Genomic DNA, 23,521 nt, shown 5'->3' with positions numbered 1-23,521 from the left:
ATGTAGATAAAGTGCTGATGTACATACCGTATCTACATTGTAGGTAACAAGGTCCTTAAGTTTATAGATTCAGAACCAACACAATTAAACAAAATCACATGTAGACATAAAAACAAGTATATAAAGTTGTCAGTTTTTATTGCATATATCACAAACATGAATGAGACCTCCGGGGTCTAGCCTCAATCACTGCTAATTACAACCGTTCTTCTATAATTACCTAGTTTAATATTAGCAGCAGTTTTTTTAAATACTTTGATTTATACATAAAATAGAGATTAGTGTACAGCTTTCACAAATAATAAAACAGCTTTCAAAAAAAAGATGGGAATAATAACAATATAGCAGCAATACTTAAAAGGACATTACACAGTAATAAATAATGATTAAAAAAAATACATCAAGTGGTTGAGGAACACTTAAGAAAGAAGTTGGCTCATTTCTTTATACTTGAAAAGAGAACACGTTGCCATGCAATTCAAGCACTTTGTATTAGCTTTAAGCCTCCTTTAGTACTTTCTCCCTATCCATCAGATTGAAATACCAAATTGACCGAAGACTTTCTATTTTAATATATTAATGGTATTTCTTTTTTTAGGGAGGTGGGTGGTGTAATTAAAGTTCTTGTACTAAAAATACGTAACCTTACATTAAGGTAGACACCGTGACAAAAATTATTTGTCTATGTGCACTCCGTTCACAAGACAAGTGTCTCATCAAAACAGTTGCCTAATTTTATCGCCAAGTTTCTTTATAGTATTTTTAGAGACATACAAAAAAAAAAAAGACGCATAAATGTCTTTTAACAGTGGGTGATGTGTGCTTCATGCATTTCAGGGATTTAACACAATGGCATGCATCTTACAGGGACTAGGAGTGGAGACCTGTGCCCAGTGTTAATCGCTTCTACAGTCACGCCCATGGCACAAATACCACAGCGGTTTGTTTTGAACCAGAACTTAAAGCAATAGATCTAACAGAGCTGTACTGAAATGATTTAGAGATTTAAAAAAAAAAAACGAAATGCTACAAATGCCAAGTGGAAATGTAAGAATAGAAACAGATCCGTTTGTCATCCTGTACGTAGTCATTTGTGTCTCCCAGCAATGAAGTAAACAAAAATCAGGCACACAGCTGATCATGACAATTCAGACTACACTCAGTTTTAAAATACTGTCCCCTTTCTTTTTTGTGCAAATAGAAAATACAAAAATAAAACACCTACACTATCAACAGTAACAAATATAACTGAGGTACTGCTATTCATGTCCTTTATCGATCTTCACTTCAGGTCAGAAAGCCGACCAAGCACAAAGGTATTTTCTCACGATTTACTGTGTAGAAACATTACTTAACACCTACCATTTAAATGCTTGGCTTAGAGTTAGTAGCGGCCATTGAATTTTGTTTTTTAAAATATATAAATAAAAACACACTTTCTACCACTGTCTACCAGTCAGTACTCTCCTCAAAACTGCTATAATTAGCTCATAAAACATTGTAAGGCCAGACAGCTTTTAAAATGCGTACATCTTTTCTCCGTTCAGTATATTCAGTAGCTGCACTTCTATTCTCTTTTACAAAATTACTTGAACTGGTTTTTCTTTAAAAATTAAGAGCAATACAGAACTAATCTATAATTATTATTATTTTTTAAATTATGGATCTGTATTCATTCATATCTGACAAACTGTTACCTGTCAACATCCTGATCGTGCATTATTTCTCTCTTTCTGTGGTACAACTTACTGAGAAAGTATATAAATAATGTTTTTTTTTTTGTTTGTTTGTTTTTTTAATCAAATGGGGACTAGGACTTTTCCTATGTGCAAATCGTCATATAAATGTACAAGCATAAAATCTTGGGAAACAAAACAAAACCAAAAACGTCTATATACAAAATTAAAACAAACAGCCGTTCCTAATGGATTTAAAACAGAGATTCCGGCAAAGGTGCACATTGTTTGACAAAAAACACTAGAGTAGTTTAGTGTGCGATATACAATACAATTTGGGCTGCCAAAACTTGTTTTGAAAGTAGGTCAATGAGGAGGTCCAAGGCAGGCCTGTATTATCCCGTACCAGATTATTTCATACCTAGTATATTCATTACTTTCTGATTTTTTTTTTTTTTTTTTTTTTTTTTTTTTTTTTTAATATAGGAGTTCACAGAACCAATCAATGCATGTTGCAATGGTAATCAGCAAAAGAAATGAATGAGACAGGAAATGGATATCTGGTCATCAGCCCAAAATGAAAACTTGAAATCAAATCATTCGATAGATTGAGATAGATAGATGGATAGACAGATTTTTATTTTTTAAAGCGTTAATGAATAGATACCAACAAAGGCTTACATTACCTAGATCTGATCCATATTCAGACAGAAAATCAAGTCTTTTTAGGACCATAATTTATATTTAAAAAACAGATAAAGTGCTTGGTTCTGTTACGCAATTAATGCAGGTTAGCTGCCCAAATTAGGAAAAAATTTTAAGGACAAGAAACCAAGATTTCAATAACCTAATCCACATTGATCAACTTTCAGAACCAAAAGCTTAATTAGTTAAGCCTTCCCTCTTAAAAGCAGCCTCAAATCACACCAAGGAAAAAAAATAACCTCTTCCTAGAAAAGTGTTTCAATTTGTAGCCATCCACAGCTGCTATTTTATCCCTCAGGAGAGCTGCTGTGTGTCATCGGGTGCTGGTTTCTATCCCAGGCGTAACTTCCACTGTCGTCTCACTACAGTGCTCAGCAGGAAGCTCACAGGCCATTCCTCTTCTAGTTTTGGTTACTGCTCAAGCAGCACGTGCTGGCCTCCTCTTCACTCCACGGCAAACCCACAGGTCTCCTCCACGGCGGTCAGAAGTTTCTCGTACAGCTTTTCATACGTTTCGTACGGCGGAATGTCAATCCGATTAAAGCTGATGATTTAATACAAAATAAAAAAAAAACTAAATACAGATTTTGATGTTCATTTTGCAAAGACAAAATGCATGCATTGTTATAAAAACAAAAATCAATAACTTATCTAAAATCCCACCCAAAAGCGCAAATGACAGGTGTTTAAATGAAAACCAAGTTTATTCACAAGCGTATTCAAAAAGTATGTAAGGCACTAGAAGAAAGAGGGAGGTTTGTAAATCTTCAACACATACTAAATATATATATATATATATATATATATTGATATAATATATATATATATATAATATATATATTATATATATTTCTTACCAAGTGTGGCTTTAGGCAGGTTGTCTGTGTTGGTAGCGAGTCTAGATGGATCAGTGAAGACCCAGGGTCCTGAGGACATCTTGGAAGTTTGTATGTAAAAAGGCCAAACATACAATCTAGTGTAATTTTTACCACATTAAAAATATCGGTTAAACATTCGTATGATATTCTGTTTGAAAGACGTTCAGTTTTATATAAGTAAAAATATATAATATATATATATATATATATATATATATATATATATATATTAAGTACCCTAATTGTTTTTTCAATGGTCTGATTACTAATATTTCATATAGTGTTGCCTTTTTTACTGTAAGCAAACAAGCTTACAAAAGTTAAGTCTAACACGACCATTTATTCCATACCTTGGTGTCATCCAGATTGGCATTAAACATGTACAGGCTTCACATTAGAAAGGTTACGCTAAGCGCCAGGCTGCAGGAGGTGGCCAATTTATAATCTGTAACTGTGAATTACTTAAAGATGTGAAAAATAAAATGTGTCTAATAAGTTACACATTAGAAAATATGACTAAGAAATACAAAATGTACTAAAACAGTTATGCAGCAAAGAGCAGGTGCAATAAAAAGCTCTTACTGTTATTTTTAATGAAGGCGTTTACAGACAAAGTGGCAGTTATACCCAAGTGTTTAGATACACCTTGTTATTTATCAAACCAAATTCTCTTTGCTCAAAAAACGGTGGCTGTGAGACCATTTCTTACCATGGCTACATACAAAAAAATATATACTCTGTCATTACACAGTGCATTTGACACCTTTGATAATTCAAAATATGACTTAGCTACCATGTATCGATATGACAAAGAGGGGGTCTAACATTTGAACCCTTTCCTTATCAAGCTTGACTTGGGCTACACAAGGAAACAAGTAGCTCAGTATATTCTACAGCCACCTTGCAGTGCTTTGAACCCCTGCAGTGGGACGCGGGTGGAGCCTGTAACGAACTGCAGCAGCCTCCCTCTCCTCTCCTCATCAAATGACTCCACTGCCTGCCAGAACCACTTGACCATGTTGCTGTCAGCCACACAGTGCTTCAGCCGGGTATTGGCCTTCCAGTCGTTGAGGTCTAGCTTACCCAGGCCTCCGATGATTAGCTGTAAAACAAACACAAATTAGTATCAAGCTATGAAAACAGCAGCACACCACCACCTGGGACATGTTACATGAGAATGAAAGGTAAACCTGATGATTGGATCCAGTTATGTTGCTCTTGTAGCCACAAATCAATGTTAAGAGCAACGCATTACAGTTACTTAGTTTGTTAAATCAGTGTGGTTTTGATTACAAGGCTTCACTATTAAATATATAAAACCCTTTACATATTTGCATTTATTGCACCCATGTTAGAGGTAATATCACATGTGCATTACCTCTAGTTCCTTGTGATCAAAGGGCTTTAACAAATGCTGTGGAATCAACTCGTTAAATCCTTTTTGCAAGGCTAGAAACTGAGCCTCAATCCCTCTCATAAACCTCCAGTTCACGTACAACCTGAAAAGAAAGAAAATTACATTCTCAAGGACCACATTTAAAAGAGGGATTTACAATGAGTTAGCAATGTAGAAAATAAAGTCATCAATATGCACCAAACTATTAAAAGGAAGATGGCGAGTACTTCTGAGAAATGTGTTGAAAAGATCAGTTATTTGCAATTGATCAGCTTACTTTGATAAATGTGCTCAAAAGACAAAGTGGCGTTTCATTTCAACATTATTTATCTGCCTCACCTTACATATTCCTTCTTGTTCTCCTCCATTACAGGGATGTTTCTTCCATTTGGTTTGAGTTCATGTTGGAGAAATTTACCAAATGCATTATGCTCTACACAAAAGGTATGATCCAGTACTGGGGTGATGTCATTCTCACTGGAAATAAACGCAACAAGGTTACTTACAGGTCGTACAGTGACAAGAGTACATTTCCTAAGCATGAAATAATTTGGAATTCAGAAAAAGAAACCACAGAGCACAACTATTGTTACATTTAATAGATGCAAGTCTGAAAGGAAATGTTGACAACACTGAATACTGCTAAAGGCAGTTAGGAAAAACTCAAGCACATAGGATTACATTTTATGGAAGTAACTTAATATTGCAAGGTTATTAGTACAGAAGAGGTCGAGAGTTCATTAAATAGTGTCTGCTGAAAGTTACATAGCAAGCACCTCTACTTTGATATGGATATGGGCAAATATTTCTAGTTACCACTTCTGTATTCCAACCCCAGTCTTGCATTTCTCGCCCCAGTATGCGAGCACAGGGTGTACTGAGAGAATTATTAGCAAAAAGGAGTACAAATTTGAATACATTGCACTTTCATTCGATTTCTATCTGAACAAGGAGGCATGCCAGCAGTTTGACTTACAGAATCCACACTAAGCTTTTGTGTAACTCCGGATCCACAGTTTCTAGGTCGGACAGCTGTATGGGTTTACCTAGCAGCTGCTTATAGAAAGGCAGTGTAAAACCTCCGTTAATGTAGTGTCCGTGGAAAACAGCCAGGCCCATTATCCGCCCAACAAAGTGGAAATATGACAAATGGTCCTGCAAGAGAAAAACAAGAGGGAATTAAAAAAAAGATAAAAGGTTTAACACTGCCATCCAGGGGACTTATTGCAGCATTACATTATTTGGTCTTGGGTTGATGCAATACTATCCAGAAAAGCAATAGGAAGCATCTAACTTAGTGCTTTTTTATCTTATGGGTACTGTATAAAGACAAAAACATCCCAAAAATACAGTTAATATTCTACAACAGCATGGTAATGTTTCTATGGCACTTAGACTTTGGATTCATTTAAGTACCGTTCAACTAAATATCTATTAAATTAGGAGGGGATCTTACCGGATTAATAGAGGAGTCTGGATTTATTTGCAGTGTGTAAATGTTATCCGTGGAATACTGGAACAGTCCATAATATGGATTTAGCATTTCATGACACAGGAGATACAACCACTCCCTTAGAAAGAAGAAAGGAGACATTGAATCAACACCGGATTCACTCAGAAATAAAGCCTGATGTTTTAATCAAGACAAAAAAAAACAAACAAACAAACAAAACAAACAAAAACAAGTGTTGTACCTTGCCACCCCACCGTAGTCCAGTCCTTCTTCTCCCCGGAACTTTACCATCAGCCTTTTCTTCAGGTCTTTGGGCCGCATCTTCATGATCTGTCTGTACGACTCCTGTGTATCCATTAAAACAGCTCAAAAACACTTATCAAAACATAAAATGTTACATTATTTTAAACATTTAAAACGCATTCCATGGGTTCATTATAAAGACAAACACCTCCTTATCAAGTTCAAATGTTGTGAACATCTGCATGGAATTAAAAAGACAGTGTTTTGGTCAATTAAACATTCAAATGAGACTGCATCCTGAATACACCTTTTATTATATCCAGCTGGTAGGCTTACGTATCCCGTATCGGATCCCTTACCTCAAAAATCTCCTCCCTGGATACCTCAATGCGACAGTGGCCAGCTTGCGGCTGCTGCAATGAGAGCTCATGCCTTAGCAATTTCAGTTTCTGCACCAAGTCCCTCTCATAGCGTACAGGGAGCTCTCCTTCTCCATCCTCTGGAGGAACCTCAGTCTGCACAGGCAGCTGCTGGCCAGATTCTTTTACTTGAGAATGCTGACTGTCATAGTAATTGAGAGAACACAAAATCCAGATTATTCCAGGAGGAAGGTGGCGGAGAAATGCATGATCCTTTTCATATACTTGTAAATGGTTATAAATAAATAGATGTTTTTTTAAAAAAAGGATTGCCCACTTGGGAAGCCTACCTCATTATGTGGTGTAATCTTGGGTCTGTGAATTGTGTCGTTCTGTTATTGTGGTCAACAAAATATATCCTTCCCGACACTGTACTTCTGACCTCCCACCCTGGAGGCAGAGGACCTAAATCTTCGCAGCTGACACTGTTGAGGTCCCTGCGGAAATACCATTGCAAACCGTTATTAACCCTAAGACAAAAAAACAAAAACACAACAATCACTTTTTATTACCGATAAGCACAAGAACAGGTGAAATGTACACTAAGTCAATTTAGTCTAAAATATTTAAAAAGACACTACAGAACAAGGATGGGGCATTATACATTGTTCAACACGGATAAGGCACCTCCCCACCTTGGTATTCTTGGGTCGTGCCAGGTACTGACTCCAGTCTGTGTATGTAGAAAGTATACCTGCCCCTGTACTGTCGTCCTTTGTTCTGGTGGAAATAACAAAAAGCATTTGTGTTTAAAAAAATTAATAAATAAAACCACCACACAACACCACAATTTAAACATTCCAATAAAAATTGCATTTTTACAGCCTCCCGTGGAACCAAAAGAAAGCCTGAAAGCTAACCTCCTGTGAGAACAGCATGAACAATACCGATCAGAATAAAAACTTGCTTCTTAAATATTTTATCCATTAGCACCCTCAATTTATATTTATATATATAAATATAATAACACACACACATGGAGGACCTCAAAAGTATTTTAAGGGTTGAACCTACCGTAACCCTCAGGTAGGTCGGGGGATTGGCTCCCGTGTGGCCGGTTCTGAGGGGTGTGTGTGTGACCTCTGGTGTCTTGATTTCGGAGGCGCTGTGCCTGAAGCCTCTGCTCCTGATTGGGAGAGTCCAGGAAGCGGCAGTTCCCTCCCCCTGCGGCTCCAGTGCTGTCTGTGTATGGCAACGGCTCCTCTGTGAAACAGCTGAGCGGCCTTCCGGGCCCCGAGTCTTCAAAAACTGGGCTAGAAATGTTCCAAAAACAACAAAGTAGCCGTCATTAGAACTGTAGTCTTTTTCCAGGTACCCATCACAAAACTTGATATGCAGTTGACATCGACAAACTAAGAAGAATTTTGGGGGGTTTTGGATTAAAACACACATAAATGACTGATATGCAAAGATGTTTTTTCTCACATTAGCCTAGTGTTCTCCTCAAGGAATTAAACTTAGTTAATTTATTTGTGTGTGGTATCTAATCAATATAGAAAAAGCTCATTCAGAACACTTCACAGCAGGTTTAAATGTATCCATAATGCTCTGGAATGAAATGTTATCCTCCACCGGCAGGTGGCAGTATTAAACCAAAACTATTCCAGCTTTACACAGAAAAATACAACTTTAAAAAAGAGCTCAGCAGGTTAACTGTAGCCCGAGAATTTCCATCACTCACCCTTCATTTTCCAAAAGTCCTCTACAGTCCACAACAGCTCCTCCAGTGCCTATCCTGTCTCGCGTCTGTAAACTTACTATAATAAAACAAAACAAGCAAGCTATAACATTTAATTCAGTTTAATATGCTTAACTATGCACTTTTGGTTTAAAAAACAAGTTACAAGTTGTAGTTACTGAAAACCATGCATTATACATTCAAATTAGATATTTTCACATCTGACACAAGAAAAATAAAAACAGTTGCCAGTTTTTAAAAACCCTTAAACTTCTGCAAGTGAACAGAAAGTTTTCAGTTAGTACTAAAGATTATAGCCAGACGTACCTCTTTATAATCCACACTAAACCACAGTCCTTACCTACTATTTGGCCACGTACTGCATCGCTGTCTGTGGGGTTTAGTTTGCACAGATCCAAACGCTGGTCTGTTTGGGGAAGGACAAAAAGAAATTGGTTTCACTTTATATATAGAACTGTGCTTACCCTACAATTAACCTTCCTGGGGGTTGCAACAGCAGTGATACTAGCTTAACAAAAAACCTGAAAGGCAGCACTAAATATATACACCTAACAGACTGCTTTTTACTAATCCCATTAATTTTCAAGCTAATTTAACAAGCAGTTTCTATGCAGGTCCCGCTTCAATCCCAGTCTAGAAAGGAATGCTGAAATGCTACAGCAATGTTAATAGGGCAAGACATTAAAGCATCAAATGGGTGAAAAGGTACATACAGCCAGTGTCCTTTAGCCTGCTGATCGCATTGGATAAAAGTCTCACACAGCCCAGGAAGCCAGCTCCCTGTTTCTTGTGGATTTTCTTGTGGTTCCACACACTGATGGTGATCGAGTCTGTTTTTCCAATATATCTAGTAGAGAAGGGAAAAATTAAGACAGTGTCAAACAAAGAGGAGCCTTAAACACTTTTCTTATGAAGATATCAGCGAGCAGGTAATCAGCTAACACACACACAATTAGTATATAACTAAGCAGATCATTATAAAACAAACTGTTTAGTTCTGATGACTTACTAAAGATTTTTTTTTTTTCACTTGACTAGTTCATAGATTGCTGCAGAGTAAGAAAAGTATTTTGTCAGACTGCAGAAAGATGGTACAGTTGGCACCTTGAGTCACACAGGTGCAGTCAGTTCTAAAAAGCCGCTCACTTGACTTAATAGCTATAATCCTTGGGATGACATTACCAGTAGTGGAACAGCATGAAGCACTGCCAGTTTGCAGTGTACCACTGTGGGCAATGTTACTTGGACTATGCTTTTCTCTGGAATATTGTTAAACTGATCAAGAATAATAGTTTACTTAGCCGAAGTGAGCAAGAGTCTTCTAAACGACCAATGTGGGTGCAAGCAACGAGCTGGCTTGGAAAACTAAAGTGCTGCCAAGGCCCACACAGACTGACTTCACAAGAGCACATTGACTATTATCTTGGTAATTTACTGAACAGAGTAATTGATTAATCCATGTTTTCCACAAAACAGGCATTGAACACCAGAGACATATGACTCTCACACATGACCCTTAAAAGCATTCTCCCGCTGAACAAAAATTATTTCCCTGAATGAACTTGAGGTCTAATGGTCTTACAATAAAATGGGTAGAAAGCTGAAATGGCTAGTTAGGTTTTCCAGAGTCACGTATTTTATGAAAAGCTAAACTGCAAAATTTCAGACCCACTAAATGTGTCCCTTTCCAGTTAACTGAGAAAACACTTGTAAACTGACACTATTTAAAATTAGACTAACTATGATATACAAATGCTAGCTTTCAAGACCTCAAAGGTCTCTTCTTCAGATAAGGTATAAAACGTTGAATATTCAAAGATGGTGCAGTCCTACGTCAGACCAGGTCCAATATTATAATTTTCCCTTTCCAGTCAAAGACGTAAAGCACAGGTCTCTAGTCGTTTTTTCTCCTGAAAAAGCCAAGAAAACCTTTCAATAGCCGAGCGATACCGATAGGAGCAGAGAAACCGAAAAAAAAGGAGGTAGCTGCTTCTGCATCCAGAGCTCAAAGAATATCACAGATATTTGCAGAGCTTTTTGAGATGCTATAGTAATAAAATGACTTGGATCGCATTATTGAGGAGTTTGGTGACAATACGAGTGATCAGGAGAGGATTTATCAGTATGCACGTCTATAAAAAGAGGTATGTGAAAAATATAGCAAACAAGGAGTGGGGCTTGGCTATAGATACAGTACTGATTGCCCTTTTGCGATTCAATGCTTTTTAAACCTGTTTTACTCTGGGGAAAAAAAATATTATAAAGAGCACGTGTGAAAATAAATTGGACCTGATGTGCCTGACAAGCGCTGAAGAAATGGACCGCTAAAGGTTAAAGTATCACTCGTGGCAGGATTCCATGTACTGAAAGTAAAAGATTAGGTTAAGGTATACAATAATAATAAATTGAAAGTCACTCACAGATCATAGTGCTGGTTCCACTTTGGGTCCAGTGTGCTCTTCACTGTGTCTGTCGAATGGCACTGACCTGATCCATCTACTACTATTTTGGCAAAAGGGTCAGGTAACCCTGTGACAGACGGAAATACATGATGAGCCTGAATCATGTTACAAAAAGACAACAGAGTGAGCTACAGTATCTGAAACTGTCCACATACTGTCATACTGTGCCAACAACTTTAACATTTATATTAGCTTCCATTTAAATTGCACAATTCTTCCCATTACTATTCAAAACATTCCACTGTATCGTTGCCTCAGTGCAAGAAAAAAATAAAAATAAAAAAAATTACGGGAAAGAGTATAAAATGTCCCAAAGACTTGGAGTTTACTTACTGAAGAAATCCTTCTTTGCCAGGTTCTTGGCACATAATACTGCAAGACAGAAAAATAACAGGTGATCAGTTTTTGTTTTAGCTTTTTACCGTCCTCCATTTTCATTTACAGATTTTGGGCTCCTCCTTCACACAAGCTCAAATTTTAGAAATAATTAACCTCAAGGTTATTTATTTACACAGCAAATTAAATGGAGAAAATCTACAGACCAACTTGCGTAATGAAATGGTAAAACTAGCATTTTCAAAACCACACTCCTATTTAGCATGAAGAATGTACTAAAATAAACTGTTCAACTTAAAGAAAATTGAATAACCTAGCAAGTAGCGGATGTCAGTTTAGATCAAAACATTTCTGAATGGTTAAAACATTCAGTAGTGCTGTAGGACTACTAAATGTGAATATACAATTGATTTACAGTAATTTTAGCCAGTTAACAGTTTGGGCAATTCACCTTTTTAAAACAGCACATCTTACTGAACATGTACAATATAAGTTATAAACAAGTATATTGTAAAGGATTGCTAAGGAAGTTCACCTCTAAAGCTTCAGATAACAGAATGAAGTCTGGACCCTCAGGGTTTGGTATGCTGCCTGAATTGAGCACATCTCATTATTATGCTGCAACTGCTCGCAACAACAGAGCTGTATTTGAGAGATGGGGTTATCCCTCTACTGATTTGCCATGCCACCTTTGCTTTAATTCATTGAGAAATAATTTCTGCTTCTTTAGTTACACGCTGTGTGTACTGTACCTCTTAGCTAGGGAGACAGGTTAATTTATAACCACACACAAGGATACAGCAACATGCACTCCTCAATCTGTTGCTATTTTAAAATTAACCCTGAATCCCAAATTTCACAAGTCTGTACAACAAAACCCTGTAACAATAATGAATGGCAAATTACACACACGCCTTAATTACAGACACCAAATCCACTGAAAGGAACTAATGGATATTTACTGAAATATAAGCCATAATTTCACTTTTCAGAACCCGCTGGTTTCTAACTATTCTTGTCCAGAACAATGTGGGAAGTATATTTATTTTTGTTACACTGCTCTAGAATAGGTAAACTCACTACACTGGCACAAACCAAGTGAATCCATACCAATGGTGGTTTAAAAACCTGTAACATTCAGAACTATTGGTTCAGCCGAGGTACATCTTTATTAATACTGACAGGGGAAATAGATGCAGCCACAGTCATATGTGTGCCTCCAGTAATAGATCCAGTGTAGTTTATGAAGTGATAAAGAGATTGACAATGAGAATACAGAATACTTAGGTAGGTGAACAGCATACTTAAGGAAGAAAGCGTTTGGTGTAAAGCACTGCAGGAGTACAAGCAAAGCAACATTTAAAAAAAAAAGCCTGAGTCCATCAACCTGTACACGTGTAGTCAGCTTTGAAAGCAGAGTATGTGAACTGGATATCCTGCCGAGGATGACTAGCTCGGGCATTTCCTAAGGCAGAGACACAGTAGGTCAATATGCACGCATCCTCCTACTGTGCTAAATGCACTCCCAGGGGAACACTGTGTCTGAGTCAGGGACACCAAAACTGTCTGCCGAGAGTCTTGGTGGGAGGGGTGGGGAGTACGGCACACAAGCCTTTCCAAGCCATGAATCACTGAGACCTGACCAACCCCTCAGACAAATTATAGGGGAGAAGCTTTGAAAATGTACCTTAGGAGCACATTAGGAGTTCAGGACACTATTAGACCTAAATACAGACTACAGAATAGGTGAAGTGTGTCAACATCACAAAGCAAGTATACATTCACGTACTGTATAACAGGGGTTAATGCAGTAACATGCACGGCAAACAAAAACAAGGCAATATTGTGCGAGTACAGTATTCAATCACAATACAATGGTTTATAGGATTGTGTGTGAACAACTCATGGGCTCAAAGTACTGGTACTTTGCACTTGTGCTGTTGGATTCAATGAAAGGAATTAAACCAGGATGCAATTATACTGTACTGCCTTAGCAAAGGATACAAGTCACAGACATATTTGTCAGCAGTGTTTTGCAAATCTTCAACTAATTTAATATGGAACACTGTTGTACAGATACATCAACTGCAACAGCAAAGGGCAAACAGGGAGGCAAGAAACCTTTGCTTGTTTAATATTTATATATTAAGCAACAAAAATCATGCACATTGTTTACAGCGAGGGATTGATGCATAAAATCTCAAGGGGCTTGTTTGACGTCACAACTGCTGCTTGCACTGGATTACATTTCATGAAGTGGTCTGTCTAGTTTTAACCTGACTAAACTAATCTGTTACCCACATTGAACCAGACTGATGCATGATGTAAACACTCCAACAAAAACACATCATGTGATGAATAGGAGTGTTGCACAGATTTTACACTACTGTAGTAAAAAATAAATCATTTTTTTGTTTTGTTATTTTTTTTAAAAGGTTAGAATACTTTGTTCAGTAAGTCTAAACCAATTATGCTTGCACGGATGTGTGTGGCTACTGCCACCACAATGGAAATATTAGCTTAGCAAGTCAGGGAGTTCTACATTTAAGATACAGCCAGGCAATCCCTCCTATTAAACTGAATCAAGCAGCAGATGTCACTGCATCCCTACAGCTATAACAATTCAGCACACAAAAAAATAAAGTTTACATGCAAAGTCTGATATAGTTTACAAAGCAGGCTGTACAATACAGTACATTGTCTAATAATGAATGCACTGCAGTGATGTCCTGTATAGAGTTATTGTGCTTTGTTATACTGTGCCTTACTGTACAAGTTTGGCTAAACTGTTCTTAACCCCCCCCCAAAAAAAACCCAGACAAATATTTTCTTCTCTAGAATCACCTTTCCAACACGAAATACCCTTATAGGAATTATTTAAAAAAAAAAAAAAAAAAAAAAAAAGCTTTCACTTCTGATGACTTACTAAAGCATTTTTGTTGTTTTGTAAGAATCTCCATGGAAATATTCACTGTGTTGTAAAGATCACTCTGGGTAATTTCAAAAAATCCTGATAGAGCAGGTTTACTCATAGGCAGTAAATAGCAGGGTTTTAGTTCCTTTGCTTTTGAGCGTAGTAAATGAATAAAGGTCCTCAGCATTCTCTTACATCTTCGTTAGCAAAAACCCCAATTTGTAAAACTTTTTTCTTTTTTTTTTTTTTTAAATAGTAAGCAATTTAGTGGTTTGTTTATTTATCAGACATCTAAAAGCAATTTCAGACAAGCAGTTATATGTCCGAGTAACAGACTTAAACCATAAATACTGGGGTTGATGAGTGTGTTGTCTGGTCGACTGATTTCATCAGATGTCATCCAATTAAATATATTTTAAGTGATTTAAAAAAAAAAAAAAAAAAAAAAAAAAAAGTAATGTTGTTGTTTTTCATTTCTGTTAAAGTTTTTCCCAGTACCTTTGGAAAGCAATTACATTCCAGTCCTTGTCTAACTGAACTAAAAGGTCACTGACCATGTGCACTTTACAATCAGCCCTACATGGGTGCTCTGCCCTTTTAATAACCCAGCCTGCTATCAAAACTGTCTGGATTGCTAGGTGCCCACTGATTTATTGAGTTTACTGTCCAACAGCTGAGACATGCAATAATGAAATGGTCCCAGCAATGCAACCCATCCTTGAAAGAAGATTCTTTTAATTAATTTGAGCTGATTCATGTTTTCAAATAGAACTTATTGAATAAGTCATCCCACACCAACATACTGTATTGTACAATGATGCATGAACAAACCTATTACAAACAAAATGCTGAAACTGTATTCATACATAATGCAGTAAATGAAATAGCGTTGTTGCAGTCTTAGGCAACAAGCACATTTCCTGTGAGCTTGAACAGAATCAAACATAAAATGTCTAGTGTTTACACTGTCTCCCAAAATGCTGATAAACAAACGGTTGTGTATTATCAGTACTTGGTGTCTCTAAACTTAAGATACAGCAGTATCAGTCTACATGCCACACTCCTTTTGTACCCTTTATACAAAGGGGCATCTATTTACACAGTTGGGTTAATGATTTCAGTCAAATCAGTAGTCTCAGTTCACAAAGGATAGTGCAGCAGACAGTCACCAGAGACTGCATAATAAACCACACACCCTTTACATCCTCCAGCTGAGCTGTACAACACAGATAGGAATGTTAGAGGACCCACACATGTTGCATGCCTATATCATTGCAAGACAAACACAGACAGTACAACTGCATGCAAAAAGGTAAAAAATAAATTAAAATAACACACATTGCACACCAACAAAACAATCCAACATGTGATATTCTGCTATACATCATCCTCTTATTGACCACAATAAAACAGATCATTATGTTCTGAGTTTTAGATTTCGATCAATTAAAGTAAATCCTAATTAAACAATTAGTAATTAAAAAGTGGGCTTTAAGTCTTAGTTTGTAGAAAACTGTCCTGAAATATCCAGTACAGTAACATGGCAGAGTTACTGGTTGAATATGATACCAATAGAATATGCTTGAGAGCAATTGCTGTAAACTACTGCCTGAGGGGTACAAACATTGCCTTGGGCAACAGTTTATTTTTTATTTAAAAAAAAGTGAAAAGTAAATCAATTGTTTTGTCTTTTTCCATTATATGCACTGGAGTCAGAACTGAGGAGCACTGTCCCCTGAAAAATAAGTCACTGTATCCAGCTTTAACTATCCAACAAAAGGCTGGCTGCATCCTTCTCTTAACTGATTCTCCTGATAAAATGAAGCTTAAAACTATAGTGTTTAAGATTAAAAGGTACTGTCTTAAGCCTCATTTGTTGTCTTAAAGCCTCAGTAGGGGCTTTGATGGGATTATAAAAGCATGTCTACTTAAAATGAAAAGCACAATGTATACTGCTTGATGTAGAGGAAACTAAATACCATAAAATGAAGCTGCATAGTTTAGACACCTGGTACTACACACATACCCCTCCATTAACTTTGACTACATGCAGTCCTCTTATTCAAACAACCAACCACCTCAAACATTCAAGCATCTTAAAACAAGTAGTGGGGAAATTGTGTCTTCATATTTGATTAGTGTGAAAATTTAGTTTGGACTGCACTACAAAATGTAATTAATCTGAAAAACACAAGACTGAGTAGTTCTTGTAAGAGCTACCCTTCCTCTCCAACCAGGCTCAGGGTGTGGAGAAGATTGCACATCTCTTACTCAGTCACAATGTTAAGCTAAATTTACTGCAAATCCCTGGACAACAAAACAGCATCGTTAGGTAATCAAAACATCACAAAAACGTGCATAAGACCTGCAGCTTGTTGCCAAGCCAAACAACTGTATCCACAACCATTAGTTATATAATAAGCAGATGCTGCATCTAATGTGCTTGGTCTCAGATTTTATCCAAGAAGAAGACTTCTGCACCTTAGAGATACAGATCAAGTTTTCTGGTGTGATCCTTTCAATTCCTCAATGAAAACAATTTAACAGGAGGGTGCATGTTATGCGTGGGAGGCTTAAACCTTCCTTTATAATAAACTGTGCTTAACATAGAATAAATCTGAAGAATGTTTTGAGTATGTGTCATAAAGCCTGGCTATGGAGTTACACAATCTACAGTAATGACACAATACTCTCCACCTTTGTCCATACTTGTTACAAAGGACTTCTGTTTTGCAACATCCTCTTTGCATACATGCTGTGTTGTGCTGCAACAGATCTTTCAATAGCATGCCAGTGCCATAGAAATGTAGGCCACTAAAACACATACAGAAAATCTTCTGGGATGAACAAAATTGAATCAAATTTGAGTAACATGTTCTGAAGAGAACATTCTCAACCATTCAGGGCAGAAAGAATAATAAATGTATGACAATCAGATCAGTGGATCTCAAGATATAGCTTAACATAGTAAACAAGATAAACAAGTGCACATAAAATATTCCATCATACTCTATCGGCATTGGCAACAATAGCCATCCCTTAAGGAATGACAAATTACTGTTACTCCAAGTAGACTAGTTAGGATAAACATATAGCCATCCATGACTGTGAAGAAATTGCATCATGCAAAAAAAAAAAAAACAACTAATAGTTAATGTATTCATTGACTCAAACTACTACAAATACTGTTTTGAAAAAAAGATTAGCTAACCCTGTGAATTTCCTGAATTTCTGTTTTGCAGCATCCACTGGTGGGGGGGGGGGGGGCGGACAGGGACAACAACAGTGACTGTACCTTTAAATTCCCACGAGCACAACTGAAAGCTGTGTAAAAGGTGTTAAGCAGCAACATCAGTAAAGCAATAACAGGTGAGAAATAACAGCTAAGATTTAAGAGGGATTACAGGAACACAATGATGAGACACTCTGCTAATGGCAAAGATGTAGATAAAAGGTGTCAGACAGAGGCGGAACATGCAAAAGGAGGTGCAGATGGGAACAGAACAGAAGGATAAAGTACATTACTGAATGGTGGGTCTTACAAAAAGTCACAGGGGAGCACATCAGGCTTTCCAAAAGATAAGCCTCCCCCCTACAAATACCACTAAAAAGGTCACCTGAACAAGTGTAATTTAAAATCCAATTAAATAGAAAAATAATGTTTCTATAACGGTTTGTTAAGAGTCTTGCAGTACATCACATTTTACTCTACAAAACACCCAGCACTTACATCATTAGTAGTTTAAGTGGCTTTCAAATGCACTATTAAATACCAGATTCAATTTTGCCGACAACCCTGGAGCCATTAATTGGATTCTGGTCAAAATGGGTTAATGCCAATATGTCTGAAGTTACAAAATTGGTGGATGGTTTAACGACACAGGGGCTTTTGAATTGAGTATCCAGCATTTACAGTATGTGATCCTCCGTCTAAATTACAGCTACAACGGTCTTACACCAACACGGTGGCATCTGACTGTTGACAAGGTCATACATGACCAATATATCAGCATTTCTATACCAAAACAGAAAAATTTCCAAGGCTACAAAATCAACTGTCAGTGATAAAATGCTGACACCCATTATCATCATAATGCACTTAAAATAAAACCAATTCACTACTACTATGTTTAAGGTTAGTACCCTGGATTATGCAGGATGTCTTATGTCAAGAGCGGACAGTAGTTAAAACCGGTCAACACCAAAACTACTAAATAATATACAAGCCTGCATACTCTGTACACCAAAAAAGCTCTAATTTACATCTCAGTTCAATAAATATTTCAAGCTTCATTACAATTTTATAAAGCGGTTCCCTATATATATATTAAATTTCATGTGCAATGGAAGTACTATAAATACACAAAGTTTGCTTGTTAAAGTGAGATTCAGCTGCATGCAGTTATATAAAATAAACTGCAACAGTCCATATTTTAAAAAAATGGTCAACATGACATATACTTCCCATTTCAATAGCTTCAGTAAACACCCTGTCTTAAATTCACAAAAAGTAAAAAATATAGCGACTGCAAAATGAGTCAGCTCATAAGGGATTAAAGTTGTTTAAATCTAAGCAATATCTAAAGAAAAGTCTAGGAATGCTGAGAAAGAAATGCATGCGTAGATAGGGTTTGTTAAACAGGATTGCATTTTTACTTAATTAACTTACAGTACAGTTTAAGAGTGAAGACCAACAATACAAATCAACTGCACTTCCAGACTAAACTAATGCTCAATGGCAAAATGTCCCACGAGGAACAGGGTCTGGATTGATGAGGTCAGTAAGTGAAAGACATTGCTGCAGCCAGTGTAATGGCTTCATGCTCACTGTTACGTGACACTCCAGACATTCCACTGCCAATTAGAATTCCTTTCATCTGCACAGGGGGGGTGAGCACAGCTGGAATTGATGGATTAGTCTACATCTCTACAGTACTATTAGAAAGGGTGAAGCACGTATCCTTTGGAGCACCCAGACCCAATACAAGGGATACAAATGCTACATTGAAACAGTGACACAAAAATTGTTTCATTTTTCTTACTAAGCATTATGTATGCTACCATACAGACCTACAGCAATCAGGATATTTGGATTTAAAGTGCGAATTACCCTCGTTCACGGCATATGCAAAAAAACAAACGGCTTAACAACCTGACCTAAAATACCCCAAACCGCTATTTACAAAATACAGACACTGTACAAGCATGCCTGCCAAGTGGAAAAAAGAATATTCGGTTCAGTTTGGCTAAGAATGCATTTTAAATAAATATAAGATTCAAGGACTGTTTTCACTTGCCTGCTTGTATATGCTTTGTGTGTGTGTGTGGACAAGTGAATAATTCCTTGCTACTGACTACTCCAGTGCCAGGTGTTGAACAGGTATTGTACAGTATGCAAGTGACCTAAATCCCATGCAATGGCTTTTAAATTAGAGTCCTAAAAAGCAACCCAACATAGTAATGACTTGCTGCTCAGTGAAAAACTGTGCTCTCAAAGCAACAAACCATTTCAACAAAGAGGCTTTGAAAGAAAGCTCCCTCACCCCTGTAGGTTTTGATCAAATTAACTCTTTGAAAAACAAGTCAATCATTACTAAAGTAATAAATGGGATCAAGTACTAAATGTAGTCTCTAAAAGCAGAAAATTGCATTTAAAACCCATTTTGTAGGCTGCTAGGGCAATTACAGATCAGACACTACAAAACCACAGGAGGCATCAGTTGTGAAATACAAGCACAAGTATCTAAACCAGTCTGGAACCATTACAAGGAGGGGGACAAAAACTGTCTTCCTTGCGGTAGTGACTATGTTATTGAATTGTACAGTTTGCATGCAGTACGTGACTTACAAACAATCAAGCTTTGTGTATAGGTCACTAGTACTAAATTAAACATAGCTTAGATGTTTGGTGAAAGAATGTGATAATCAGAAATGAAGTAGAAGCATGAGAAATCGATCAGGACATTCCACATTCAGAAATACTACTGACATCCATGCTCACTTACATTCAGAAATACTACTGACATCTATGCTCACTTACTGTATTCATCACAAGTGTCACTGCTTCAACAACTGGTTATGATGAAGCATGGATTATGTACATTTCCAATACAATGTAAACTACTATTTTATTTTTGGTGTGCACCTGAAAGAAAGATCAACATTATACCCCATCCCTGCAGGGTCAATATAATTTTTTTTGTATTAAATCTGAAAGATTGTTAAAAGTAAATTATCTAAAGCATATTTTGGTTTATTATGCTGATGGAAACATCTGTATTTCACAAAGACCATATTTTCTTTTGAGTTGTTTCTAAAATGAAGTTAAAAAATCTGGACAGCTTAAAACCAGCTTTTCAATACAGCTTTACGGAGCAGATAATTATTCACAACAGTTGATGCCAGCCTTGTTGTGGCTGCAGTTCTTGGTGCTGCTGGTTTAAAAGTACGAAACATGTATGCGTTTGTTGTTGGCTATTAGTTGATATTTGGGCCCTACAAAATACACCTTTAGCCATAATATACAGTACAGTGCATTGCAAAAGTATAGCAAGATCGCAAATCCTTCTCTGGAAATGGAGATAGACAATTATAAATTAGAAGGACGGCCGGTTAAAACAGGCTCCCTATTTGGCAGGAAGCTACATCTGGACTCACTGCGCATGTGCACACCATGTCTCTTACATTTATTTACATAGGCAGCAAAATCTGGCAAGAGCCAGGGAACACCTCCAAATAGCAGTACACATATCGCAGTTAAAGTTTTCACTGTTAAACAATACCGCTGTACGGGTGATTTAATGCAGATTAAACACATTTATATATCTACATTCCCTGTGCATATCGCACCTTACTTCAAAACACAGACGCCAATTTTACACAGTATTACTGCACACATTTCTTAAATATAAATACTTACAGCCAAATGTAACAACCGTATAAATGTACCAAACATCATTCAGCATCTGGCTTGTGTTGCTGTGGACGGAATTTTTCAGCTGTTTTCCAGACCGGTGCTCAACATTTACAACCAACCACTACTTTGCCGGTGAACCAAAAACAAGACGAGTTCTACTTGACTACACGACCGGGAGTTCGGTTATCAAATTAAAACTGTTGTTTTTTTTTTTTTTTTTGCTAGGTCCATTTAAAGTGGTTTATTTTTGTGCTTACCTGTCAGACGGATTTTGATGCTCGACCCGTTTCTTCGAGTGCCAGGATTCGACATCACTCCGGGGGGAAAAAATAAAAAACCGCCTAACTTTCACTTAGGACCGAACCTAAGATTCAAACTAAGACACGAAACGGAAGTGTAGGAAAACACAACGAACGGGTTTTGGTTTTTCTTTTTCGCAACAGTTTATCGCGGGTATGTTTCGTTTTTTTCCTCGTTAGAAAATCTCCTTAAGAGCCGAGCTCGCTCGAGACTCCTAAACATTTTCGAGCTCGCTGGCGTACAGACGTCAGCGCGACACCGCGGAGAGGACGTGCGCGCACACGGTGGCGGAGGCAGGGTCTCCGAGGCGAGCCTGGGGTAGCTCGGGGAGGGACTCTAAATTAATTAATAAACGGTCTCTGGGAACATTCATGGGTTTAGGTGAAGTTTGACCTGCGTGTTCTGAATTAGGGATTGTGCATTTGTTTTGTTGTTATTTATTTATTTTTTTATGAATGGCGCCTTGATAGCAGTAGCAGCACACCCTTTCTCAACAAAACCATTTTTTAAATATAATTTAATTATAATAAACATAGCATGACATGAAACCATACACTTGATTACAAATTCATAACATTTCATTTCGCTCTCAAGAAAAAATACAGTCCAGGGTTTTACTTCAACCAGGTTCTAAAATAGTTCATTGAACCTGAAAAGAGACCTTTAACTTATTTAGGACCTGCTTGGATTAAAGACTGGGACTGGAATAGATCTTGAGGGCCAGATTTGAGTGCCATTGTGGTATGTGGGTGTTTCAGGGTGTTTCATAAACAATTACTTTATTAGTGAGCTGGTCCACATTTTAATAAGATCAAATTATTAAAAAGCAGTATTTTGTAAATAGCAGAATTGATGTGTGCATTAAGTTATATACTTGGGTACTGGTGGCGTTTTGATTGACGCTCGCGTGCATAGGAGTATTAATTATATTTACTGATAGATCAGAACCTGGTAAATCTAACTATATGGTCAACAACAAAAAAAATGCAGAAATGATTGAAACATCATACAGGTTTTATTCATTTTTCTAAAGCTATTCCAGTAAAAAAATAGTTAGTATATTAATGACAAAACATGTTAATGTTTACATCGCAAAACTGGATTCTAGAAACCATCCTAATGCTGATCCCTTGATGCATGCATGCATGCATGCATGTATGTATGTATGTATGCATGTATGTATGTGTGTGTGTGTGTGTGTATGTAGAGCAGGGGTCTCCAGCCCTGTTCCTGGAGAGCCCAAATCCTGCAGGTTTTATAGGTGTATTTACATCATCAGTGGCTAAAGATCTGGAACACCTGTTCATCTGGACTAATTAAGCCAATAATTGGTTCAATTAAGTAAGAGAGATTGGTTGAAAGAAAAACCAGCAGCCTCAGTAGATCTCCAGGACCAGGGTTGGAGACCTCTGAGGTAGAGGGTTGCTGAATTTTTGCAATTTGAAAAAAAATTAAAAAAAAAAAAACATAAGACCTTCATCCAGGATGTATGAGTAACGTTGCTGGGATTTACCATGTATTCCCTCAAAAATATATCTGTTTCAAATCCAGTATGCTTCCAGGAAGGCATCTTTAGCAACTGCCGTTGCTGGGGCCATTGTGTGGTGTCAAAGTGTGTTGTTATTTGCGAGAGAATAACAGAGCAAGGGAAGAATGCAATCACCCTGAGACATTGAAACTGCAGTAGTGCAGTTCCGTAACCTAACACCCCCCCTCCCCCGTGGAAGTCCAGTAGTTGATGCCCTATCTCCCTTCCTGCAGAGCTGTTACCTCATGGGCACCCCCCCCCCCCCCCCCCCCCCCACCCAAGGCCAAAGCCAAGTATAGGAGGAGCACTGTAATTTGTAATTAAAGCATGCGCTTTGAAGATAATTAATAATTGTATGGTTGCCCCAGTAATAATACTACTACCCTAGAACTTTATAGAGCCAGCATGTGTACCTGAGTGTGTATTGAAAGGGCTGCAGTTTACCAAGGATATACTATTTCAGAGAAAAGAAATCATGCAATTTGATAGTGTCCTATATTATTTATGATAAATTCACTTTTATACAAGGGTGTATTTTCAGCTTAGAACTCATTTGCCCTACATTGTCCTTTCCAGCTGTATTCAGAATGTTCTCT

General features: G+C 37.3%; 1 protein-coding gene across 1 annotated transcript; it reads right to left on the bottom strand.

The window, feature by feature from the left end:
- Positions 1–357: 357 nt before the first annotated feature.
- Positions 358–21,628, bottom strand: LOC121300858 (E3 ubiquitin-protein ligase SMURF1-like). The gene is given in 20 exon segments (XM_041229800.1): positions 358–2,925; positions 3,239–3,248; positions 3,251–3,317; positions 3,945–3,949; positions 4,157–4,361; positions 4,638–4,758; positions 4,995–5,132; positions 5,632–5,810; positions 6,112–6,226; positions 6,350–6,453; positions 6,711–6,912; positions 7,061–7,207; positions 7,406–7,490; positions 7,785–8,023; positions 8,452–8,527; positions 8,810–8,875; positions 9,183–9,316; positions 10,890–10,998; positions 11,265–11,303; positions 21,355–21,628. Coding segments are annotated over 20 exon segments (2,196 nt in total). The 5' UTR covers positions 21,410–21,628; the 3' UTR covers positions 358–2,825.
- Positions 21,629–23,521: the final 1,893 nt, after the last annotated feature.

The sequence above is a fragment of the Polyodon spathula genome, chromosome 26 (assembly GCF_017654505.1).
Source record: "Polyodon spathula isolate WHYD16114869_AA chromosome 26, ASM1765450v1, whole genome shotgun sequence".
In the NCBI taxonomy this organism is placed as follows: domain Eukaryota; kingdom Metazoa; phylum Chordata; class Actinopteri; order Acipenseriformes; family Polyodontidae; genus Polyodon; species Polyodon spathula.
This window is presented reverse-complemented; position numbering and strand designations above follow the sequence as displayed.